Here is a 26261-nt window from a genome sequence, read left to right as displayed (position 1 = left end):
AGTTCAGCAACTCTACACATAATACCTTTGACCATATGTGGAAAAGCAAGGAATATAATGAAGCTGGTTGGTTGCTCCTAAGTTCACTGGACAAGGTCATGAAAGAAAACAATGAACTCAGGGATTCTAACTCCTGGCTCCAGAAGCACATACTGAGCCTCGAATCTTCTAAGAGTGCCCTTAGTGAGAGTCTTAGCTCCTGTAGAGAAACAGCTGGAAAGTGTGGAAAATCAGACACAAGCTCTTATCATGTGAGTGGCTGATGTGCAATGAAAGGTACATGCTCAGGCTCGTCAGGTGTCTACTGTTAAAGTGAGGGCATTAACTGGAAAAGAGTGGGACCCTGCAACTGAGAATGGAGATGTGTGGGAGGACGTTTCACATCAACTTTAAACATCTCATGCCACAAGTTTAGCAATCCAGATGACACAGCAAAGCAAGATGAACCTGGATGTTCTCTGCACACAAAAAGATCCTCCCCACACTGCCATCATCCCTCTCCTCTGTTTGCAGGTTTCTGTTCCTGCATACATTTCTCCCACCTTTTTACTGTGGCTCCTTACAAGCTCAAGCTTCTGAAATCCACCATTATTCCAGGTACATTGATGCTCTTTGCTTCACATGTTTGCACCCTTCTCTAAAGCTTTTCTGTTTTTCTTCTGTCATCCATTTTTCTTAATATCAACTCTGTAAAATTTTTCTTATGTTTGTTTCTATAATAATTTAACCACAAGTATATGGGTACAGAGAAAAAAAGCTTTTATAAAACCTCTTTTGCCTTAAAGGTCATTTAATTCTATTAGAGTAGTACCATTGAGTTTAGATGGTCCCCATTTGAGGCCACTAAAACTAACTACTTCAGGTGTTACGATGTAGCACATCTGCAACTGTTACAAAGGTAAGGTAATAGAGCCATACAAATGATAATCATATTGCTTTTTGGCACGTTTGGGATTTTTTTAAAGGAAGCAATGCATAAATAAATGTAAATTTAGAAAGAAAAGAAGATGAAGGGTGGAAAAACCTTAGAATTGTCACAATCCATGTCAATACATTTTTTTTAAAAAAAAAAGCTATATTCTATTGATCTTGATTTTGCACAATATTCTATTTTGATGGTTTTATTTATTTATTTATTTTTGAGACAGAGTCTTGCTCTGTCACCCAGGCTGGAGTGCAATGGCGTGATCTCGGCTACTGCAATCTCTGCCTCCTGGATTCAACCCATTTTCCTGCCTCAGTCTCCGGGTAGCTGGGACTACAGGTATGCGCCACTACACCCGGCTAATTTTTTTGTATTTTTAGTAGAGATGGGTTTCACCATGCTGGCCAGGCTGGTCTCAAACTCCTAACCTCAAGTGATCCGCCCGCCTTCGCCTCCCAAAGTGCTGGGATTACAGATGTGAGCCACTGCGCCTGGCCCCATTTTGATGATTTTTAGTTGAACTGAGTTACATTTATTTTACAATATCTTAGATAGTAAAATCTGACAGAGAATTATGTCTTCCTTTATTTTCCATTTCATTTACATTTGTTTTTTTCCCCTTCAACAAAGTAATATACGATTGCTTAAATTTTTTTCAAATATTTCAGAAATATAATGGGGTAGTAAAAGGCTTCTATGAATCCACTCCCCAACATATAGACATGAGCAAGATAATCACTATAACCTGTTAGTGTATATTCTTCCAGTTTTTTTATTGTACATACACTAATATACATATTACTAATCAGCAAGGTTTTAAATGAGAAAGACTCCACCACTTACCAAAATAAGCCCTGATATTAGTGAGGAAGTGCCTGTTAGGGCCACGTAGAACTTCGGTGTTAATGTGTTCAAAAACATGCTCACTGAAAAAGAAAAGAGAGAGAAAGGGAGAAGAACAAGGAATGTATGAGTATGTCAGTAAAAACAGCTCTTTCATTTTTCTCTCTGGTAAAATCATTCATTTCTGATGATGAGAATTCTTAGAACCATAGTGAGATCCCATTAAAATGATTCACCATTACACAGGCTCAGAATATTAGGTGTCAAGTAACATATCCTGAAAGAAAAAAGCTACATACGAGAAAATAGAGTAGTTGTAATTTCTAACTCCCAAAACAATTGTTGAGAATGGTTTTCATGGATTCATAACCACGGAAGAGTTTAATCAAAGTTGATTACAAACCTCTTAGCCAAAAAAGAGAAGGTGCTCTTACATATTTTGTGGGACCTGCACATCAGAGTCCCTGATGCATCAACAAGCAGTATTTCAACCTTAGAATAAATTGAAAATAGCTATATTTAATATATTAGTTATTAAAGATTATTATACTATGGTTACCCCTAATAAGGGAGGACAAATTGTTGGTGCAAAAGTAATTGTGGTTTTGGCCACTGTATGATGAGTAAAAGGTTTTTTTCAACTTACTTAAAGGCTTTTAAACTGGTCATCAAAATAAATGGAATCAATGAAAACAAATGAAAAATAAACCTCTAAAAACGAATGTTCACTGCCAGGCACCTTCTTCTCTTTTCTTTTCTTTTCTTTTTTTTTAGTGAAACCAAGTTTATTAAGAAAGCAAACGAATAAAGAATGGCTATTCCATAGGCAGAGTAGCCCAGGCACCTTCTTGACCAATTCCCACCACTCTGTTCATATCCACCATCCAGTTAACCTGGTTGCTCACCGATTAGGGTTCGCTTATAAGTATTTTATATATATATTTTAAGTCATTATTTATATCTAGATACTACACAAAACTTTTATTATTATCAAAACCACCACATACTTACTGGGCTTTTTGTGGGAATAGTCACATTTCTTTACTGAATCTGTTTGTAGAAGGGAATCACATCCAGTCTGGTTTTAGAAGTAGGGTTTTGATGTCATTAGAGGGAAAGGCTTTGGCATCTGTCCTGAGTTCAGCCCAGAAAGCAAAGTAATATACCAAAATGAACAGAGATCCCACGTTCACTCATTCAACAAATATTTTTCTCTGTTTATGAATGAGATAATGGGTAAAAAATGAAAGAATGAATCAGACACAGTTCCTACCCTCTAGAAGACCAAGTGCAGTTGAAACGCACAAGCAAATGAGCAACTATGACATAAGTGCATAGATAGGTCCTGGGCGTAGGATTTTATGAAAACACTTAAGAGGGATGCATCCCAGGCTGGGTGGCAGGGAAGAATTCCAGGAGACGGACACATCTCAGCTGAATCCTGAAGAATAATTAAAAGCTAACCAGACCAAAGTGGACGGAAGGAGGGAAAGGAGGACAATCTAAACAGAGGAAAGGACCTGCCTCAAGATGCCAAGGAGACAGCATGGGATTTTCCAAGCAGATGCAAGGGTTGGGGAGGGAAGGAGATTGAGCAACAAAGACATGGATGTAGAGGGGTACACTGGTTACATTCTTTCGTGCTACCTGAGCATCTTCTCAATAAGCTCGCCTCCCACTGCACCTACTCTTAAATGAATCTGTTTGACCTGTGGTATCTCATTTGCAATCACAAGAGACTGGACTAACGCAATGTGTTCAGTCAATATTTACAACTCGAACTAAATAGACCCGGAACTTCCGGGAAGGTAGAAGGCGGCACAGAAGTAGTGATCAGCTTAGGGCTATGAGGTAAGAGGAGGAAGGTACAGTTGAGTTGAGGAGGCTTTCCCTGGCCATCAAAAAAAAAACCAAAATAAAGTGATATGTCATTTCCCATGCAAAAGTTTGTTCATGGAAGGAAGGAGATTTTTAAAGAGGAAAAATATCAAATGTGCACAAAACACCCCTAGAGCTTATAACTGCCAATATGATTCAGAGGTGCTTAAAATTCTCAAAATTTCCCTCCACACTATGAGTGACCCCACATTCCCTGTTATTTTTTTAAAAGTCATCAGAGGCTGGGCGTGGTGGCTCATGCCTATAATCCCAACACTTTGTGAGGCAGAGGTGTGTGGATCACTTGAGGTCAGGAGTTTGAGACCAGCCTAGCCAACATGGCAAAACTCCGTCCTCTACTAAAAATACAAAAAATTAGCCAGGCATGGTGGGTGCTGTAATCCCAGCAACTTGGGAGGCTGAGGCAGGAGAATCGCTTGAACCCGGGAGGCGGAGGTTGCAGTGAGCCAAGATAGCGCCACTGCACTACAGCCTGGGCAACAAGAGCAAAACTCCATCACAAGAAAAAAAAAAGAAAAAAGAAAAAGCCAGCAGAATATTCACTTTGTTATTCTGTAATTATAAACATTCATATCTGTACCATATATACCTTTCAGTAGGTTTCTGCAAACAAACTGAATGCCATTGAAATCCATTTCTAAAATAGAGGAAAAGATTTGCCTAAATTAGAAGTGCTTTAGTAGCCCTGCTGTTAACTGCCTAGCAACAAAAGCATAAAGCAATGGAGAAGAAAGATTTTCTGCTGAAAAATCACTGATCCACTGGGGGCAAAAGACTGAAGATTTAATCAATAAGTGAAAAAAAATTTTTGAGTTTTCTTAAAGGAGATAAAAATAAAGATTCCATTCATTTGTTTGTATTTAATTACGATTATATATCAATAATAATTAATAATTAAAGTTTATTTCTCTGGTATATCCATGTATAGGAAGGTGGCAGAGTTGAGAGACATAATGGTAGGCATTAAAATAAATGGAGACACAAACAGAAAACAGAGAAGCAGAAACAAACACCTGGACAGTGGGAGATGCCCATTTAATAACCTATTCATTTATAACCTTATTATACATCTGGCTAAAATCATGCAGACATAACATGTGGCAATTCTAGACATAATATCAACATTTGGTACTTGCCATTTCAATCTATGTATTTATCTATGTGTTTAAGGATTATAAGGAAGCATTTCCACAGATTAGAGAAGTTAATTTTCATTTCAGCTCCATGAGATCAATATTATTTGCCTTGTCTTGCGGCTGGAGGCTGGGCAAAGACCTGAATGCCAGTCAGCCTGCCCCCAAGCTCATGCTTTTAGCACCATGGGGGACACATGGGAATATTACTGAAAAGCCTTCAGCAAAAAAGGACAAAAGGAAACTACAGTAGCCTTTCATTAGAAAAGGAGAGGAAGCTCTAAATGATACTATAAGACAGATTTTTTTTAACGTTGCACTTATTTTTATCTCTGCCTTTTCTAGATAAGTCCCCTGTGAGCTTGTCATTTGTGTGTGAAGCACTAGAATGGAAAGGCAGGAAGCCACCCTGAGAAGGGGGAGAATCTAGTTAAAAATTCTTCTATTACATTAGGAAGGCTACAAACCCCGAACTGCCCTAAAACCAAGAAATATCTTGCCTAGTTTCATCAAAGTCATTAGCAATTATTTTTGAAAACATATGAGGGCCTGATAAAGTGCCTAAAAATTGGACCAGAAAACTGTGAGGTATGTGCTTTTATCCACACAAAATGGATATTTCCGATATTCTTTTTTTTTTTTTTTTTTTTTTTTTTGAGGCAGAAGCTCGCTCTGTTGCCCAGGCTGGAGTGGAGTGGCACAATCTTGGCTCACTGCAACCTCCACCTCCCTGGTTCAAGTGATTCTCCTGCATCAGCCTCCCAAGTAGCTGAGACTGCAAGCACCTGCCACCAAACCTGGCTAATTTTTGTATTTTTAGTAGAAACGGGGGTTCACCATGTTGGCCAGGCTGGTCTCAAACTCCTGACCTCAGGTGATCCACCCACCTCGGCCTCCCAAAGTGTTGGGATTACAAGTGTGAGTTACCGCGCCCAGCCAGATATTCCTGATATTCTATAGATACATCAAGGTCACCTCCATATTTGCTGGGGCTAGGCAAAACAAATGTTAAAAACTAACACGTAACAACTAATCTAGCTTTGTGAAAATGAACTATAATACTTTACTAATGCACTATTTCAATAAATCAGAGGGCTTTTCATCTGACCTGACTGGGTACCTCTAACAGGTCACACTGCTCGAAGAATATTACATCACTTATTGAAGGGCAGCCTCAGGGAATGCACCACATAGAGTTCTGAAGATGCTGCACCTTCACCTGGCACAGTCTTCTCATTTAATTAATCAGTAAATGTGAAGGAATTAAGTGTGGCACTGAGAAGAAACTAAGTAGGCGGGGTAGGTACATGGCCTGAAAATTAAATTACCTCTATGGATCACAGAAAAGCATAGGTAACAGGATAATACAGCAGGTTCAACTGTGGGGAGTGAAGAATCACCCCAGTGTGCAGGGAATTAATACCAGAAGGCTCACTCAGGAATCACGTGGCATGCCCCTATGAAGCCACATCTGTAAGGAGCCAGCCACGTTCTGGCTCTCAGGACAGTAACAACCTGCCACTACTTTCTTCAGAGTATGAGCAACCCCTGTATTACACTCCTGGAAGAGGCCTCTGTAAAGCATAGCAGGCATATAACCCTGTGTGTTTGCCTCCTTACGTATATTCCACCTTGCACAGGGAAGCCTTCGAATGAATGAGGTAAGGCAGCATGAATGACTTGGAGGTACTGACTAGATAGAACTGAATAAGCAGCATGATGAAGTCCACAGCATCCAAAAATATGGGCGTGCTTTGTGCCATGTTCCTTTTAATGCTTTGCTAAAATATGACATGCAAAATGGAAAAAAAAAAAATAAAAGTTATAAGATAACAATCAGCAATAATTCAAAGGGTTAAAAAAAAGTCCCTGGGAGAAAAGTTTAGAGAAACTAAGTTATTTAGGCTGAAAAAAGAAAACAAACAAAAAACAACGGAAGGGACTTTATATAAAAGCATTATGCCTAGGAAAGAGACCAGGAATAGGAGACCCAGTCGCCAAACACGAGACCAACAACTGTGTCACGATGGCCCTGAGAGCTCTTGCAGAGCTTTGGTTTCCTATCTGTTTCCCAGAACTGCTCTGAGGCTGAGATGAAATGTGCATTTTCTCTTAACATCAGTCTATAGTCGCTGAGTGCCTACCCTGGGCCAGATTCTGGGAACACAGCAGCTTACAGAGCACTGCCCCTGACCACAAGAGGCTCACAATCCAATGGGTGAGAGAAGCAAGTAATCGGATAAGCAAATAGGAAAAGACACATGAGGAAATTATAAGGGAAAGGGCACCAAAAGGAAAGGAAGATCAAGAAAAATTTCTGCCAAGAAAAAGCATCTCATCTGAGACCTGTAGGCTGAATAGAAAGTTAACCAGGTACAGTTACTGATGGCTGCAGAGACTAGGGAACAGTGATGGGTAGAGCCATAGGCCATTCCATGCTGAGTACTGCAGCCCTGGGGCCTGAGGGTGAATGCCCAGGGAAGGAAAGTGAAGAGCAGTTGAGGCACTGGTGGGGAATTAGATATGTGAAATTCTATCTAAGGTGCCTGTATACAAATACATGGAATACTGATTGACTAGTAGTGAATGTCTAGTCTCAGTTTCCATTATGATGAGACAAATTAACATGAATCCAAATAGTACTTCTAAAAATTAGGACAGCTGTTTGGTCTTCTCCAAAATTACCAAAATGATTTTTGGAGGACTTCTCTCTAACAAGTTTATGCAGTGCTGGGATGGACAATGCAGCCCAACTAAAAAGATAAAGAAGAGGGGGCTTTGGTTTACTTACTTTCTTGGTAAATCAATGTGGGTGAAAATCTCTTTACAAAAAGTATTCATGCACATTTGAGATTGTTTCATTGTCTATAAAATTTAAAAAGTAATACCTATCTTGCATAGTTGTCACAAGAGTTAAATATAATACTGCAGATAAAATGCCTAATACAGCAGAGCTCATCAAATAATATGTATTATGATGGCTGTTTTTCTTCTTTGGTTTTTTTTTATTTTTTGAGATGGAGTCTCACTCTGCTGCCCAGGCTGGAGTACAGTGGTGTAATCTTGGCTCAACACAACCTCCGCCTTCCGGGTTCAAGTGATTCCCATGCATCAGCCTCCCATGTAGCCGGGATTACAGGCATGTGCCACCACACCCAGCTAATTTTGAAGTTTTAGTAGAGATACAGGTTTCACTGTGTTGACCAGGCTAGTCTCAAACTCCTGACCTCATGTGATCCACCTGCCTTGGCCTCCCAAAGTGCTGGGATTAAAGGCATGAGCTACTGCGCCCAGCCTGATTTGGCATCTTATATTACTATAGCTGTAGAATGCACAGGGGAGACTGAGCTGAATGTGTAAATGGTAGTAGTAGCTGTCATATTAGCATTAACTGAGCATCTTCTATGTGCCAAGCACTGTGCTACAGTGTATAGCCCAGGAAGCAAAACATCCACATTGTGATCAGTCCTTATGTGAAATATATATGTCCTACAAAACAATGAAGAAATCATTTAATAGAAGGGTACTTTTATCTGGATTCCAGTTGCTTGGGGTAGTACTAAACCTGAGGGTGATTTTGAAAGCAGCCATTTTAGAAGGCAAAGAAATGTCCCTAAAGTCTTACATGTGCTCCTAAATCTCTGATTACTGCCTTACCAGATACCGTGGGAACAATCAATTGAGCCACAGGCCATATGGGAACCACCTGTGATCCTGTTTATTCCTTTTCTTCAAGTCTTCTTATGGCTTATGACCTAGGCCATGTTAAAGCCTAAACCATAACCTAAGCATGCTGGTTAGTAATGTTTTCATTGCTAGGGATGAATATTCAAGGCCACAGTACCTTCCAGGCCCTAAGACTGGGCTATCAGTGTGGATTAAGAAATTGTCAATTTCATGCAAAGCAACATTTCTGAGTTAGTTACTGAAAATGTGCTTTTCTATAGAAAGTACATTACGAGACAAGTTAGTCTAGCAGCGACTTCATCTCAGACTGTTTTCTCAGACCTTTAAAGTGAGGTAGGGAACATATTGGAATAGTTTAATACATCATTTGTATTTTTATTTTTCCATGTGATAATAGAGAATATTCTCTTCTCTCATTTTATTGTTCTTTCAACCTTACTAACTTCTCTCTTCCTTCCTGTCAGCTTCTATTAAGTAAGGCTGCAACTTTACTTCTGCCCTTCCTCATTTACCAAAGGACAAGGGAATGAAAAATGGAAGCTCTAATGGCTTAGTTTACACTCCTGCTAATTTCAAACAGATTTCTAAATTGCACAGCTTTTAAAATGAAGGAACTTTTTCTCAGAATGACCCTGTGACAGACAAACGCTAAAGTGACTCCAACGAACCCTGTTCTGCTGGTATTCATAACCTTTTTTTTTTTTTTTGACAGAGTCTCGCTCTGTCGCCCACTGTGGAGTGCAGTGGTGTTATCTCCGCTCACTGCAAGCTCCGCCTCCCAGGTTCTCGCCATTCTCCTGCCTCCGCCTCCCGAGTAGCTGGGACTACAGGCAGCCCCAGTTATTCATAACTTTATGTGACCCCTTTCCCTGGAATGTGGGTGGGACATGGAGTACGGGACTTGCTTCTAACAAACAGCTATATATAAGATTCTATGTTGGTGGCAGACAGAGAGATCCTCCTTACTGGCTTAATGAAGTAAGTGACCATGTGGACCGCAGGCAGCCTCTACAACAGCCAGTCAAAAACTCAAGTCCTCAGTGCTACAGCAATGATTACTGTCAACAGCCTGGGTGACCTGGAAGCAGATTCTCCCCTGACCGAACTTGCAATTGAAACAGCAGCCTGGTCACCACCTTGATTATAGCCTTGTGAGGCCCAGAGCAAAAGACTCATCTAAACCGTGCCTGGACTCCTGACACAGAAATTGAGAGATAAGAAGTGTGTGTTAAGCTGCTGTATTTATGGAAATTTGTTATGCAGCAATATAAAACTGATACCATCACCAACATAATAACTCATGAAAATAAAAATCAACATTGACATCTGATAATGCTGGCTAACTGCAGAATGCCGAGAAAGGGTGCTAAGATAATCCAACTCTATGTGCCCCGAGCGCTTCTTTCCCAATTGTTCATAAATAAAATACAACTTCTCCCTCTGCTACCATGACATGCTATTTCACATGCTGGCATGTAACTGTCTTTGCAAATGTGCTAATACTAAAGTAGATGCTGAGAGGAGCTGTTTTTTTAATATGGAAATAAAATATCTTCATTTCACCCAGTAAGTGGCTTTTTTCTAGTCATATTTTAAACATACAATATTTGCATGTTTTTTAAAAATCAGTTTTACATCAAGGCAGAGCAGCAGTTCAATCAAGGATTAAAAGCACAGCACAAGCACTTCTTTTCCTCACTTGTTGCTTCGCTGCCCCTCTCCTTGTGCTTGGCACTGGTCTCCTTGGGCTTTGATAAGGTCTTGAGTTTTTATGCATCACAATCCCCTTGATAAATCCTATGTCATACATTCTTGAGGAAAAGACGTGGAGGTATATTCTTAGACCCATTCCTACAGCAAGAAACCCTCATAAATCATTCTGTCTACTCTTCCCTCCACTCTTGATGTTGCCGTGGCAACTTTACAGGTACACTGTTTCTGCTGTACTGGGCATCTGGCTCTGCTGAGGCGTGCAGCTGAGCACATTCTTTTCTCAGCTGTGATCTGGGAAACTATACTGGAGCAAACTGTATTGGTGGGAACAATGCAGCGTTCAGTCTTCATGGCACCTTCTCCCTTGCTGGAGGGAGGCCATCTGTCAGCCTTCCCTGATATCATGAAGGACCATCCAACATCCAGTCACACACAAACCTTAATAACCCTCAAGGACAAGTGGAGCAAGATCTCAGACTATCTGTTCCCTTTTAATTAGAGGAACCTTGATAATGAAGATCTCCACCCTTGTCAAGAACAGGGGAAAGACCTAAATAAGTCTTATTATATTTTTAATTATTTAAAATATGCTTTCATTTATGGTTGAAGACTATTTTATGAGTTTGTCTGTTTCTCATAAACTATTTAATACCAGGAAGAAAAAATAAATGTCTATTTGTACACAAAGCAAATCTTCCCCCTAATTATGCTGAAGAGAAATAGAAACTTAGCTAAGACAAGGTGTTCCAGGCTCTGGGAACCTCTTACAAGCACACACACTATGTCTCAATCCTCTAGCAGCGAACACAGAACACCCAGCACACAGCCTGGTCCACACAGTACTCAATGTTTGATAAATGCTGAATGACTATCAGGGGCAGAGTTCTAGATAGGAAAGTTATAACAAGCATTTCCCAGGACTTCTGATAATAACCTTCTTAAGAAAATATAAATCTGACAAAACTGTAAGTCTTTGGTGGCTGGGACCTTGCCGTGTGTGTGTGTGTGTGTGTGTGTGTGTGTGTGTGTGTGTGTATGTTTCTATCCCTAGACTACCTGTACAGTCTGAAGTCCATATTAGGGAGACTCAATGACTACTACACATTAATAAATCAAGATGGTCCCAGATATACTTATATTATCCTCATACAGCAAGACCATGGCTATGAAGAACCCGCAGAAATTAGCCATGTGGGATAGTTAAGGTTTTATCCTATTAAACCAAAGACACTTTTTAAAGCAATTTTCCAAGAGAATCTTTCCAAAATGCATTACATACTTGACTTCACCCTTAAAAAGAATGGCTGGAACATATTTTAATCTTTGTTTGGTAACTCTAAGTCATCAAAATGAATGTAAACTACAGTACTGTGTTAGCATGCAAGAAAGTTTTTTAAAAAACTGTTGAGGCCGGGTGCGGTGGCTCATGCCTGTAATCCCAGCACTTTGGGAAGCCAAGGTGGGCGGATCACAAGGTCAGGAGTTCGGGACCAGCCTGGCCAATATGGTGAAACCCCATCTCTACTAAAAATACAAAAACTAGCTGGGCGTGGTGGTGGGTGCCTGTAGTCCCAGCTACTCAGGAGGCTGAGGCAGAAGCACTTGAACCCAAGAGGCAGAGGTTGCAGTGAGCCGAGATCATGCCATTGTACTGCAGCCTGGGCAACAGAGCAAGATTCCATCTCAAAAAAAAAAAAGTCGTTGAAGTACTCTAGGTTATTGCCCTCCAAAAGTAAGTAATCCTGGACAGGGTTTTGTTTTGTTTTGTTTTTTTAATGTCTTCTTCATGTTATTTTTGTCACCTGACACACTATCAGATATGAACTATTATTTGTTGTTGTGTACCTGCTTCAAACAGCTTTTTCACCTTAATGGGCTACTCAAAAATCTGTTGTGATTTCAAAGGCACATGACCAGTTTTGGTCATTCAATAGATATTCATATTCAATGTGTGGCCAGGTACTATGTAAAACACTGGTGATACAAAGATACATGATACATACATAGCTCTTATCCTCAAGGAGCTCTGGCTTTTGTGGGAGAAGCAGACATAGAGACAAACTGGCAGGCAATTATAATTCTGGTGTTGCTGAAAATATAGAGCTAGTACTCTTAACTCAACCGTGGGCTGGAGGGAGTCAGTGACAGAATGTGCATAAAGGAAAGTTTCCTTGAGAAGGCTGCCAAGTATAGCCCTAAAAGATGTGCATTGGAACTATGTAAAATCACAGCTGTGTTTGAGAGCCAAAGGTAAGGCCTTCCCTTGGTAATTATTTTATGCTCATCTGTATGTGCTATACGTACTGGCCTTTTTTTTCTTACTTAGCACTTGGTGCTCTGGGGAGTTGAAATGACTGGATCGTTGAGTTCTCACAAGGTGCAGTGTCACTGTAGGGAGCTATAATACATGCTCTTATGGGGTGGCTGGAGTGAGTGGTATAAAAGGACACTCCCATTTGTTCTTGTGTTCACACTGGAGTACTCCAAAAGGCTCTTTACAGCATCAGTCATGCAAAATGTGCTAGGATTTTTCCATTATCTTGAGGGGAATTTGTTCACTAGCTTCTCATTTACTCTTTCTATAACCAGAAGTTACACTGAAAAATATTACAGAAACTTTAATAGTAAGATTTCAGAAGATTACATGCTATAAAGCTGAATACAGCAATTCGTTACTTAATGTACTGGAACCTAATAAAAGGGTTCAAAATACTCATAATAATCAGCTGATTGAACAGATAATTTTTAAATCTAAAATGCATGGAAATAACCAAGAAATGTAAGAAGAATATTTACAAGTATAATGGAATAACCATCTATATTCTAAAACATCTTTCATATATGCTTTACATTTATTAATATCTAAAATATATTTAGCATAACCAAGAAATGTAAGAAGAATATTTACAAGTATAATGGAATAACCATCTATATTCTAAAACATCTTTCATATATGCTTTACATTTATTAATATCTAAAATATATTTAGCTTATAAAAGGTATGATACACTGAACTAGACACTGGGGACAGAAAATAACATGATAATGAGAATGACCCTACCCTTGAGAAGGGAAAATGAGATGGCTACACAAATAACACAGAATATGAAACATCTCGGAAGAGAAGTACAGATAAAATTTAGAGGAAGTAAACATTACTTCCAGCTAGGAGGGTTAGAGAAGGTTAATGAATGGGATGTCCTTCCTTCTGGGCTTGGAAAGAAGGATAAGCTTTGAATGTGAGATTAAAAAGGAAAGGAGAAAGTATGGACTGTCGGTAGATATCACAGCATACATGAAGGAACTGGGTTGGAAAACAGAGCAGATGAGAAGCAGTAGGAGAGAATGTTGGCTCAAACGTAAAGCCAAGAAAAGTGGACTTTATATAGCAGGCAGAGAGAAGATACTCGCCATTCATAACCAGAGATGTGACAAAGATGGATGCATCTGGTAGCAACGGGGTAGAGTGTGTAAAATGTGCAGCTTCAGGAATTATTTCAGAGGGGAGCGCCTATGATACCACTGGAGAGGGGAGTTGGGCATATCAGATGTTGCACAGTTAAATTCAACAGGATGTGGCTTTCCCAATGTGACACAAAGGGTGGGAGTCTGGGCATGTTGGTGAAGTGGGGCCAAAGTCAAATTTCAAGTGATTAAAGACAGTGAATAGTAAGGAAATTAAGGCAGCCAGCTCAGCTATTTCTACAGGCAGTCTGGCAGTAAAGAGAAGAGCATTTATCATTAAGTGTGACTTAAGTTAAAGATATAAATGGCATTGAATGAGTTAGTAAGTAAATTATGAATAAAACTCAAACCTTTTTTCTCCTGCAAGAACAATCAGCCCTTCTATGAAGTATAATACTGGTTCATTCTTACACCAAACTTTTAAAGATATATGTATGGGTAGTCATTATGAATGTGTCTCCTTTCTCTGAGATTCTTTTTTATATATGCCTTTAAGAAAAATTAAAACATAGAGAACTTTAACTGGCATGATTTTGAACCTGATAACTACACATATGTATATTCCTGTTTTATCAGCCGACATTACATGACAAAACAAAAATAAAGCTATTTTCTAATCTATTTATTCTGATTTTTACACTTTCTATTAATTTACTTGCTTTGTTTTGAAACCCTCTACTAACTGAATACTAAATAGTTTGCCTCAAAGGAAGATAATATTTTGGGTCAGAGAAACAGCTACAGGCCATGGGGTAGTAAAAACCAAATCTGATCCTAAGTTGGGTTTTTCTTTTCATTATATTCTCTAACAGTTCAATGACTAATGTACTTCTCTTTTGAGGAAAAGCTGCCCCACAGAAGAAGGCCTGCTGCAAGCTGCATTAAGAAGGCTGCCTTCCTCTGGGTGAGGGTGTGTAACCCACAGAGATAAGAAGCCACAGGGGAAACCACCACACAGGCCACTATTTTAGTATTCAGCTGCTCCCAACTGCGTGGTTGTCCAAAATAAGCCCTTGGCTTTATTATTTTCAATTCTAGTAACTACATTTGGCTTTGCATTTGTACCTAAGGACCAGTTATTATTCCAGAAAGCACCTACAATTATCTCCTTAGGTCCTGGGCTGTGAACTCCGGTTAATCACAAATGCACCTAGCTTTAAATAATGTCTACGGGTAACAGTCAATGGAAACTGGAGCACTGATATTTTCAAATATTGGCAAGACCGTTTTTGGTTTTTTTTTAAAATCTATTAAAAGATGCATCTAAATTCCAGGTGCTTTTTATTACCACACAAATCTTAAGCTAAATTCATCCCTAATAAAAATGCTCCTAGCCTCTGCAAATGGCATTTCCCCCTCTTAAAAATCTATTCTTATTATCTCAAATAGTGTCCAAAATGGTCATTCCTCATGGTGAATAATCTATTCATCTGTAATGCAGAAGGAAAAAGAAAGAAATTTCATGTTTTTAATTAGCAATTGTCTAATGCCTAGATCCTTAGAACCTAGACAATGTTTCTTGAGGTGGATCAGTAATTGGTTAAAACTCAAGGTTAATGAAGCTACAGTCCTAGGTTTGAATGAATCAGTCAGCCTCACACCAAGAAATCCTGTGCCACGAATTCAGAAGTTACCTCTGGCCCAGGTATATTACAAATGAGTATTACCACTGGAAGGCCAACCATCACGTTACCATAGAAACAAACAAACCCGTATCCCCAAAATGGATGGAGATTGCTTTTGCTTTTCAAAGTTATTTTCCCAAAACATTTTTTAAAATGCAGAAAATTTAAAAAAAAAAAAAAAAGAAAGAAAGAAACCATTCCTCCCTGCCCCTGCTCAAGAAAGAAAAGAAAAAAGAAAGGAAAAGAAAAGAAGGGGTAGGGAGGAGGTAGGGAGGGGGAGGGAAGAGAAGGGAGGGGGAGGGAAGGCAGAGGAGGGGAGGGAAGGGAGAGGAAGAAAGGGAAGGGGAGGAGGGGGAGGGGAGGGGGAGGGAAGTTTGGTTATTTCTTTGATTACTAGCTAGGCTTAAAATTCTGTCTATTTTCTCTAGTTTTTAATGCTTTAATTAATTTTTTAATTTAATTTAATTACTGGTTCGTGTTGTTTGCCTTTTTTTCTATTGGAATGTCACTAATTTATAAAAGCTCTTAGTACATTAACCTCTTATCTGTCATAATTGATGCAATTTTTCCCTTTTCTTTTAATTTCCTTTCTGAGTTTCATTTCCAGAATTTTAACAAGACGCTTTCTACATAAAAATCGGGAGGAAAACAATACTGGAAGAAAAACCTCTATATACAATTTGCTAGAAAGTAGAATTTACTAGAATGTCCCTTTTATCCTCCAGCTATCTTTGATGCAAAAAGCAGAAGGAACACTTTGAGAGTACTTGATAGCATGCAGAAAAACAAAAAGAAACCACTCCATTGAATATGTGGAGTTTCACAGTGCTCTAGGCAACTGCATAGCAAATAGTTATCGCACACATACACACAGACACTAACCATAAATATTGTTTGCTAACAGAAGGGAGAATAAGCAGAGAGACATGTTATTACATGAGATGACATGACTACTGGTTTAAATGTCTCCCTAAAACTGGAAAACGGACAGACACAAAACATAGAAACCATTAAAATGAGACATTTCTCAGCTTCCTCACAGGCAAAACCAGATACAGAAATGATGGGAATGTAACATGAGACAGACCAACAGCTGCAGAGAAAATAAAATAAGAACCTAGCTGATGAAAAGAAATATTCAAAAAAAATTCGACTTGCAGAGTATTGGTGAGTATGTTTTTAACATAAAGTCTACCTCAGTGTAGTATGAAACATAACCTTTTTCTCTTCTGTCACAGAGCACTAGTGACTTTTGATGTTTTTCCCCCTTCTTTTCTTCTTTTTTTTGTATAGAATCAATATGTATTTGCCTCTTATTTTCCTTTTCTTAGGAACAACCACCAGGACTGACTTAAGCATTACACAGATAGACATACCAAATTACAGAGAACAGGTATCTACTGTTCTGAAAACCTGGAAACAGAAAAAATGACAACCTAAAATCGATTTGCTCCTACCACTTTTGAGAAAAGTAAAAACATAAAATATAATTTTATTCTCAGATTAGAATAAAAAATAGAATGCTCCCTGGTTCCTGAGAAATTTTTAAAACTTTCATATAATCACAATTTGTAATGGCTGAAAATTATTATTGGTACTTGAACTTTACTTCCTCCCACAAATAATAATAATAATAATAATAATAATAATAATAATGGTAGCAAACACTCATAGAATCTTCATAAAACAACCAGCAATGGGCTAAATGTTTTACATTGTGTCTTAGTAAATTTTCACAACTTTGTGTTATTACCCTGCCTGTGTCTAGAGATAAGAAAGTGAAGATTAAATCACTTAAGTCACTTGTCCAAAGTCACGCAGATAGACAGTGGCAGACCCAGGATATGAATTCAGGTACCACCGGTGCTGAAGCCTGAGTTCCCAACCATTGTTCTAAGGGCTTCTTACACTGGAAGGATCCCACAGCATTGCTCACCCTGGGTTCACATAAAGCATGTACCCAAGCACATGTTCACAGGTGTTTCCAGTAGGTTCACTTCTTTCCATCTGTGCTGACCTCAGTGGTCCAATCTTCCTTTCTCTTACCTGGATGATCATATCCCCCCAACCTGTCTCCTAGATGCCATCTCTCAGCACTCAATCTAGCCCAAACTCTACACTGCCACCTGAGTCATCTTTCTAATACATGGGAATTGATCTGCTCCAGCTTAAAGATCACTGACATAAGGCATGACTAAAACAGATGAAGAAGCTAATACCTAAAGATGGTAAGTGCTATTCCCTAGGTCATTTTTCTAAGAATTGGAAAATCTGCTGGTTTCTTAGCCTGTGCCTGAACTATTGACTACATAGTGTTAGAGTAAAAAGTAGCATTTTTGCTACCAAATTTAGAATCTCAAACCCAAGTATTTGGATGTCTATGATAGTCTACCAAATGCCTATGTCGTCTACATATATGCTCAAATAATTCTTCAGCTTCCTTTTTCTCTGATTATTGTCATTTGTTAATAAGGAGAAGATGGGAGACGGAACCAAAGCCAGGAAGTTGGCAACCACCAGCTTGCCTTACGGTGCTGCCTCCATATGCTCACAAGGAAATCTCTGCACCTGGCCTAGCTTCTGTGCTGAGCCACAAAACAAACATGAATGCTTACTTTTTTTTTTTCTTTCTTGAGAATTGAGAGAATATGCTTCATTACATATATTTAATAGACAAGTCATATGTTATATAATCATATATAAAAATATATCATAACTCTATATTGTGTGCTAATAATTTTATAAATAATAGCTTTAATCCCCTGATAGATTGAACATGACCCCATTCTTGTACTTATTCTATTCCATGTTCTTATTAAAATAGCAGAGAAATGTGGCCAGGTACAGTGGCTCACAGCTGTAATCACAGCACTTTAGGAGGCTGAGGCAGGTGGATTACCAGAGGTCAGGAGTTTTGAGACCAGCCTGGCCAACATGGTGAAACCTCATCCCTACTAAAAATACAAAAAATTAGCCGGGCATGGTGGCAGGCTCCTGTAATCCCAGCTACTCGGGAAGCTGAGGCAGGAGAATCACTTGAACCAGAGAGGCAGAGGTTGCAGTGAGCCAAGATTGTGTCACTGCACTTCAGTCTGGGTGACAAGAGCGAAACTCTGTCTCAAAAATAAAAATAAAAATATATATATATGTGTGTGTGTGTAAATTAGCCAGGTGTGGTTGTGGGTGCCTGTAATCTTTGCTACTGCAGAAGCTGAAGCAAGAGAATCGCCTGAAACTGGGAGGTGGAGGCTACAGTGAGCCGAGATCGTGCCATTGCACTCCAGCCTGAGTGACAAGAGTGAAACTCCACCTCAATATAAAATAAAATGAAATAAAATAAAATAGCAGAAAAATGGAAGGTGTTCAATAGTTGACCAGTTCCTAAACTGTGCTGAAATACATCCTGTCACTAGATATGTATGGTATTACAAGCAGAGCGACTATTAAACCAACACACCAGACCTGTCTACATCAGGGATAGGAAAATGCAGCCTGCAGGCAAAATCCAGCCCACTGCCTGTGTTAGTAAATACATTTTATAAACACAGCCGTGCTTGTTAGTTCATGTATTGTCTATGACTGCTTTCATGCTACAACAACTGAGTTAAATAGTGTAACAAACTGTACAGCCTGCAAAGCTGAAAATATTTACTAACTGGCTCTTTACAGAAAGGAGTTTGCTGACCCCTGGTTTACCTTAAATAAAAGCAATGCTTCTCTGGTATTTTCTACTAATGGCGGAATAAAATAAGAATATATTTCAGGGGAGTTATGAGCCCCGCTTAAGAAGCAAAGCTTTAAATGACTGTTTGCCCCATTACATCATTTGGGAAGTCATCAGTATCCCAGTGATGCTGCCATTCCTCAAAACTTTATAAAAGTCCTAAATGTAGCCTAGCATACCTTCTTTTCAATATTCTCAACTCTGGTAAATATTAGTATTTCTAAGGTAGATTTTTACTTTTAGTAACGTGCAAACTGTATATAGCCCAAACTAGTACCAGCATTAAGTAGTCAGCTGTTGTAGCATGAAAGCAGTCATAGACAATACAATGGTTTTTCTCATGGATAAATTAAGACTACCTATTAATGAAGTAGGTGTTTCTATATGAGCATTCAACTAGTTCAGATATCAAGTGTGATGGTGAGATTTTGTGTGTCAACTTGGGTAGACTACAGCCCCTAGCTATTAAATCAAACACTAAGTATTGCTGTGAAGGTATTTGGTAGATGTGATTAAAATACACAATCCATTGACTTTAAGTAAAGATTATCCTAGATAATCTGGGTGGGCCTGGTTCAATCCATTCGAAGGCCTTAACAGCAGAGCTGAGGCTTCTCTGATAAAGAAATTTGACCTGCAGACAGCCGCTTCAGCTTAGACACAAGAGTTCCAGCCTGCCCTTCCTGATTAATGGCCCGCCCTACCCATTTCAGACTTGGCTAGCCAGCCCCCAAAATAGCTAGCTAGAAATGAAACTCATTACTGTACAATCACTCCCTATTACATCTGAATTGCTCATTTCACTCTGGCAAAATATAAATTCTAAAATAAAATCATTTAGACAAAAACTACTTGAAACCATAGAGTACTGGTTTCATTCCAGGTGTCACTGAAGTCAGAAAAATCATTATGTCTCAGATAAACAATGGTGGTAAAAAGATGAATGAAAATTTCTGCTATAGGTCGTGCCAAATCACACTTAAAATAATTTCTATAAAAATTGTAAAGAAAATGATTAACACATTGAAAAAATTTAATAAATTGTGGGGAGGCATCCAAAGGTTTCCTGGATCTAAAACATCAAAAAGATGAATAATTTGAGAAGCATTTAAAATTGAAGCATTCAGACCTGCCATGCATATATTATTATTCTGGCCTTAATAAAGATTAATAAGAATGAGAAGAAGCTCCTGGGGTCATGTTAGGTACCTACTATGAGCTCACTAAACAGTAGCTATTACAGTTTCTACATTTTAAAGTCAAAATTTTATTCCAGTCATCTAACTATTGTTTTCATCAACATTTGAGATAATACCCTTTTATATTTTAAGTCATATTATTTTATATTTTTTACTTACATTTTAAGCTATTTTATAAGTTATAATTCTTTTGCTTTTATTTGGAAATAAAATAACCAATATAATTTATTTTCTCTTCCTAGAGTGAGGTCAGCCAAAAACAAGAAAGAAATTTAAAGCATCCTGGGAAGTCATCATATCCTTTTTCTCCAAGAAAATCTAGTTTTGCTTGTTTCTGTGTACCCCACAACACCTGTGTTTGACTATGTTTTTCACTTTGGATTTGGATTTTGGTGTGATATACACAGTTCCAAACAATGAATGGATAGAAAACTAAGTGACATAAATAAAGGTGGTATTAAAATATGCACAATAGGTTTCCTCTGCACAAATCTGGTGATTATTAATACATACTCTGCCAAAATATTTAAGTACCTAAATGCAGAATGTTTAAGGCTAGAAGATTATCTATTTATATTAAAAGCCTGAAATTTGGAATCTTCAAATTTACTTGCTAAAGTCATTCTAAAAATCTGATGGGATCTTGCTCACTCATCAATCCCATAAGTTCGTACATGTGAATTGAGTATATTTTTGTCGTTCTTTAAAAATCACTACACGTGGGAATTTAACCTAAGGAGATAATAATAGGTATGTACAAGTATTTATCTTCAAGGATATTCAGCAAAAATATATCTATAAATATATTATTTGCAAAAGCAAAAAAATACAAAAAACTAAATATACAACAAGAAAAATGGTTAAATATTAAATCTCTATATGATATAATTGTATGCAGCCATTAAAAATCAAGTTACAAATGACGGGAAAACAATCACTCCATTTTAGTTTAAAAAGCAAATTATATAAGTGTGTGTAGTTTGACATCTTTTGTTTAAAGTGTATAGATGATATGTTAGCTATCTGTATAGGTACATAAACATAAGTACAGTTTCTGTAACACATATATCACTGAAAAATAGAAGGACAAACATTCCAGTAGTGCTCACCTCTGAATGGTAGAATTATAAGTGATTTTTTTTTCTTCACTACAGACTTGAAATGTTCTACTATATGTGCTAGTGGTGTATTTTAATCAGCAGGACAAAAGGTTTCTAAAGCATGACATAAAACTAGAATCCATTAAGTAGTTATCTTTGTAGGATAGAATTACATGGAACTTTTATTTTACACACTTTTTCCATTCTCTCTAGTCTTAAATATTTTTAAATGCATTTGTTTTATTTTGGTAACAAATAAAAGCATATATAGCTTTAAAAACAACCAATACAGGCTGTTTTCTAAAGCAATAATTTAGGTGAATCTTTTTTTTAATTCAGTTTTATTTTAGTTAAAACAAGATATTTAAGAATAAGTTGACAGAATAATAGCAACAACAACATCAAGAACAAAATCCTCCTATCTTAAAAAGTTTTTCTAAAACAACCAATGAGAAAAAGTATTTATACATGTATATGTAATCTGAATTCTAGTTTTAGAAAGATGGTACACGAACATGAAACAATTTGTACTGTTTACTACAATCACAAAATCCTGTATGAAATTATAGTTGTCCCTCCGTGCCCATGGAGGACTGGTTCTAGGAATCCCCTCACCCTGTGGACCCCAAAAGCAGAGGATGCTCAAGTCCGTTACATAAAATGTCACAGTGTTTGCATATAACTTATGCACATCCTCCTGTATACTTTAAACCATATCTAGATTACTTATAATACCTAAGACAATATAAATGCTACATAAATAGTTGTTTTACTGTATTGTTTAGGGAATAATGAGTAAAAAACAAATGCTGTACATGTTTAGTACAGAGGCAACCATGAATTTTTTTCAGAATATTATTTTCAATACGCCATTGACTGAATCCGCAGATGTGGAACATGCAGATTCATGGGGTGGACGGCATTTGTTTCAGTGTATTTATGACTATATATGAATAACACGTAGACTTATTCAAGAATCTAAAAGAGAATGAGAGGCACTTAGGAAGCCAACAAGTCTGATTTAACATGAGCAGAATGCATCTAAGCACTATGCTCCCCCACCCAAGCACTATCCTCCATCCTTCAGTGTCACAGTGGGCTGGTGTCATGACTTAATTGCTGAGTTACAGCTAATTATAAGGTAAATGAAACACTAAAAGAGAATTCACCCCAACCAATTAACTAACAGAGTGGTTATTAATTGTACTGGAATGTCCTACATATGCTAATTCAAACTTTATCACCCATAAAGACATCCATACAACCATGACTCTTTTTGTTCTATTCTTTTTCAAGCTTTATAACAGTAGAAATGACCCTGATGCAAAGCATCTATCTTGCTACCATGTAGCTGACATTCAGCTCTGTCCAACTGGACATAAATTTCTATGCCTCACTCTGGGTTTTAAGCAGTTACTTAAAACTGCATGATTACTGCATGGTAACAAATTGATAATAGCATAATAATTACATTAGAAAGAATGAAAGTAACATGTTAACTTGGATTCACAATGCTTATTGGGTTATATTATAACCCAATAATGCTACTAATCTGTTTAACCAGAGAGATGGATTAATTAGCAACTAATCAGCAATGCTCCTAAAACTAAGGTTGTAAAAACATAATTCTAGTTTTTGAAATCTTTACTTTTCTATTCTACTGTTAAAACTGTTCAAAATGCCCAGCTGCACCTTCTCAACATCAAGGAGTTACAAGCTATGCTTTGGATTCGATGCCAGTTGTATAAAACTACTACATGAACATGGCTGCAACTATGAGTTCTTCCCTCTGTCCTTCACTCCCTTGTAGCCACATGGAACCTTGTTTCCTAAAAAAGATTTAGGGATCAGATTTGCTCTCTCTTGGGCTAACAGCTTAATGTCTCTGGGTCAATTTTTCTTATCTATAGATTGAGAGATTTGGACTACAAGGCTCTTTTCACCTCTAAGACAAATGACAAATCTCTAATGACTACTCTAGCATAGCATTTAAGCGAGGAATCCAAAAACTTTTGCAACTCATATCACAAAGGGCTAATCTCACTAATAAATAGAGTTCTTAGAAATCAATTATCACATTCCAGCCTGGGTGACAGAGCAAGACCCTGTCTCAAAAAAAAAAAGAAAAAAGAAAAAGAAAGAAATCAATACCTCTTTCACAACAGAATTCAAACCCACACTCATTACATTGGCAAAAATCCAAAAATTTGATAATATACGCATTTTTTTCAGGTTTGCTTAAAATGAGGCAAACCCACATGCTGCCTATAATATCCATGATTACTACTACAACATATTATCCATTCTAAATGGTTAAATTTAATGACATTCTCATCTGGAGCTATTATGGCTTGTGTTACAACACCTATTTAACACAATGTCTGCAGTAGCATAAAAGCAGTTACTGGATTCCTAAATGTCACTCTTTCTCTGGTTTGAGGACAGTCCTTTAGGATCTTCAATGAATTTGTGTGCTAGTCATACCCTGTCATAGACTTACAAGTTATACTTTTACCTTCCTCTAAGTGATGTTATAGAAAATAATAAGACAATATGTATAAATCACTAAGAATTCCTGATGATGGAGACAGGAGGCAGAGAAATTCTAGGCAGAAAAGGGCAGGTCCATGGCAAAGCCCCACCCTCAAGCTGAAAAACCTGAAACCATGGCCCAAAGTTAGAACTTATATCCCTGTTTTCCCACTCAAATATTCCCTTTTCCTAAACTGCCCATGGTCTGCCCCACCCTGCATCCTGTGCCTATAAAAACCCCAGTCTCAGCCAGCAGAGAGAGGAGAAGCAGCTGGACAGCAGAGACTACAGCTGGACATCGGAGAGAAGTGGCTTGACTTCAGAGACACAGCTTGAGGACGTAACTTTGGAAAAGAATCCAACTGGAGAGAGCCAGACTCCAGGAGATTACCTACTCCCGTGTCCCCTTTTCAGCTCTCCTTTCCACTGAGAGCCACTTTCATCGTCAAGAAAAATTTCCCACATTTACCATCCAATTTGTTCGTGTAACCTTGTTTCTCCTGGACCCCGGGCAAGAGCTCAGGAGCCATGAGTGCAGATACAAAGGGCTGATGCACTGGCCCTTTGCCCTCACTGGCAGAGAACAGCCACCTCACGTGAAAAGGTGGAGGGCCCCCTGAGCTGTTAACACTCAAGCCATCCATGGACAGCAGAGCTAAAAGGGCTCTGTAACATGCCTCCTGGGGCGTCAGGAGTCGCAGGGACGCTGCCTGGATGCTGCCGCAGGGATGCTGCCGCAGGGACGCTGCCGCAGGGATGCTGCCGCAGGGACGCTGCCTGGATGCTGCCGCAGGGCCTCTGCCTGGATGCTGCCGCAAGGCCTGCACAGAGTTCGCTCCTGCCAGTGCCCAAAAGTGCTCGCTTCCGCTCCTGTACCCAATCACCTCCCACAAGGGGTGGAACGCAGTGGGTCTAAGTGGAGTTTGATCCTGCTGGTGCCCAAGTGGCCAGCAGACTCCAGCGCTCGTGCACTTCAGTTCCTGCCTCGTTTGCTCCTACACCCCCTCCCATGAGGAGTTGAAAGCAGCAGGCTGAGCAAACAAGGCACCCCTGTTGCAAGTCCCACAAAGGCATCAAGGAAATATCCTGCCTCAGTAGTGAGAAATACTAAGAAGTTTTGGGTGTATGTGTATACATACACATATGGATTGACTAATTTGTAAATTTAAGGTATCCTGATTAGCTAAATCCCAAATTGATAATCTGGAAATGAAAAATCTACTTTCAGTTTCACCAAAGATTTATCAAGATACTTTCTGTACCTTTGTTTTATAATCCATAATCTATTTTTTAAATTGTTACAGAAACACCAGAGGTTTGGTCTAGGTCCTGCTGCGTGCCACACAGAAAGTCAATCACTAAGGTGGCAAGTATTGCCAAGGAAGAAGGCTTTAATCAGGTGCTGTAGCTGAGGAGATGGGAGCTCACTCTCAAATCTATCTCCCTGACTGACTAAAATCAGGGGTTTATATAGCAGGTAAGCAACCTAACAATGTGTAAAAAACCAGCAAGTTGAGAGGGGCAAAGAAGCAAACATGGTGAATGAGGGGATCTCTTGGCATATGGTGCAGTGATGTGGTTTCAGTTCTTTGATACTTTTTGTGAGAGGCCTAAAGGTCATTTCCTGAGGAAGGAACTCAGAAAAATCAAATATGTTTCAACATTTTTAATGCCAAAAGGGTCAATTTCTATGTTTATCAAAAAGAACAGCCTATGGGGCAATTGGTTTCAAAATAAGATATCTTGAAATTCTCTCATTTTTAAGGAAGATCAGGATAAATTACTGAGTTATGGGAATCCCCTGCAATTTATGAAACAACTGTTCTAGAAAACTCTAAAGGCAGGGAGATGAGAGGATGTATGTTCTCCAGCTGTTTTTTTTTCACACTGGTTCAGGCCTCACACGAACAGGCCTGGGAGCAGGAAGAAGTACAATGTGAAGGAGAGCAAAGAAACACATCATTCCTTCCCTTACTCCTTGACATCCAGAGGAGTAGATGGCAGGGAAACAATGGGCTGTGCTGAGAGGCTGAACTTCTTAATCTTACAATTAGTCCAAATATCTTAATTTGGGAGCAAAGAAACGTGTAGCCCCTACATTATCTAGCTCTACCTCCCATTCTAATCCTTCTCTACCTACCTCCACTCTTTTTTCTTTAGATACAACTTCTACCATGAAACAAAGTAAAAACTGTCACTATGTTGAGTTCAGTGGTTATAATATATATTCAAAATAAGAAAAAAATAAACCTTTGAACTATGAGTGCTTATGAACTTAAGTAACATTAAGGATACTGGTCATTAATATAAATTTTCATGAATAGGATATGTTTTAATAGATTTTTTGCAGTATGTTTTAGAATAATTATTTTCATCTTTATTCCTCACAAAAATCCTTAGGAAGGGATAGAAATTA

At 38.5% G+C, this 26261-nt stretch overlaps 1 protein-coding gene across 15 annotated transcripts in view; it reads right to left on the bottom strand.

Moving 5' to 3' along the window:
* Window positions 1–26261, bottom strand: part of ST7 (suppression of tumorigenicity 7) — a 276697-nt gene that overhangs the window by 130584 nt on the left and 119852 nt on the right. For 12 of the 15 annotated variants that reach the window (XM_073009298.1, XM_007982681.3, XM_007982683.3 and 9 more), the window contains exon 2: window positions 1769–1851. In XM_073009298.1, coding sequence (XP_072865399.1) covers window positions 1769–1851 — 83 coding nt within the window. Of the gene's footprint in view, window positions 1–1768; window positions 1852–2779; window positions 2983–26261 lie in introns of those variants that run through there. The other 3 variants (XM_073009297.1, XM_038004450.2, XM_038004447.2) reach the window with 2 other exon arrangements.

This window comes from Chlorocebus sabaeus, chromosome 21 (assembly GCF_047675955.1).
Source record: "Chlorocebus sabaeus isolate Y175 chromosome 21, mChlSab1.0.hap1, whole genome shotgun sequence".
Classification (NCBI taxonomy): Eukaryota; Metazoa; Chordata; class Mammalia; order Primates; family Cercopithecidae; genus Chlorocebus; species Chlorocebus sabaeus.
Note: the sequence above shows the minus strand (reverse complement) of the source record. Positions and strands in the feature narration are given on the sequence as shown.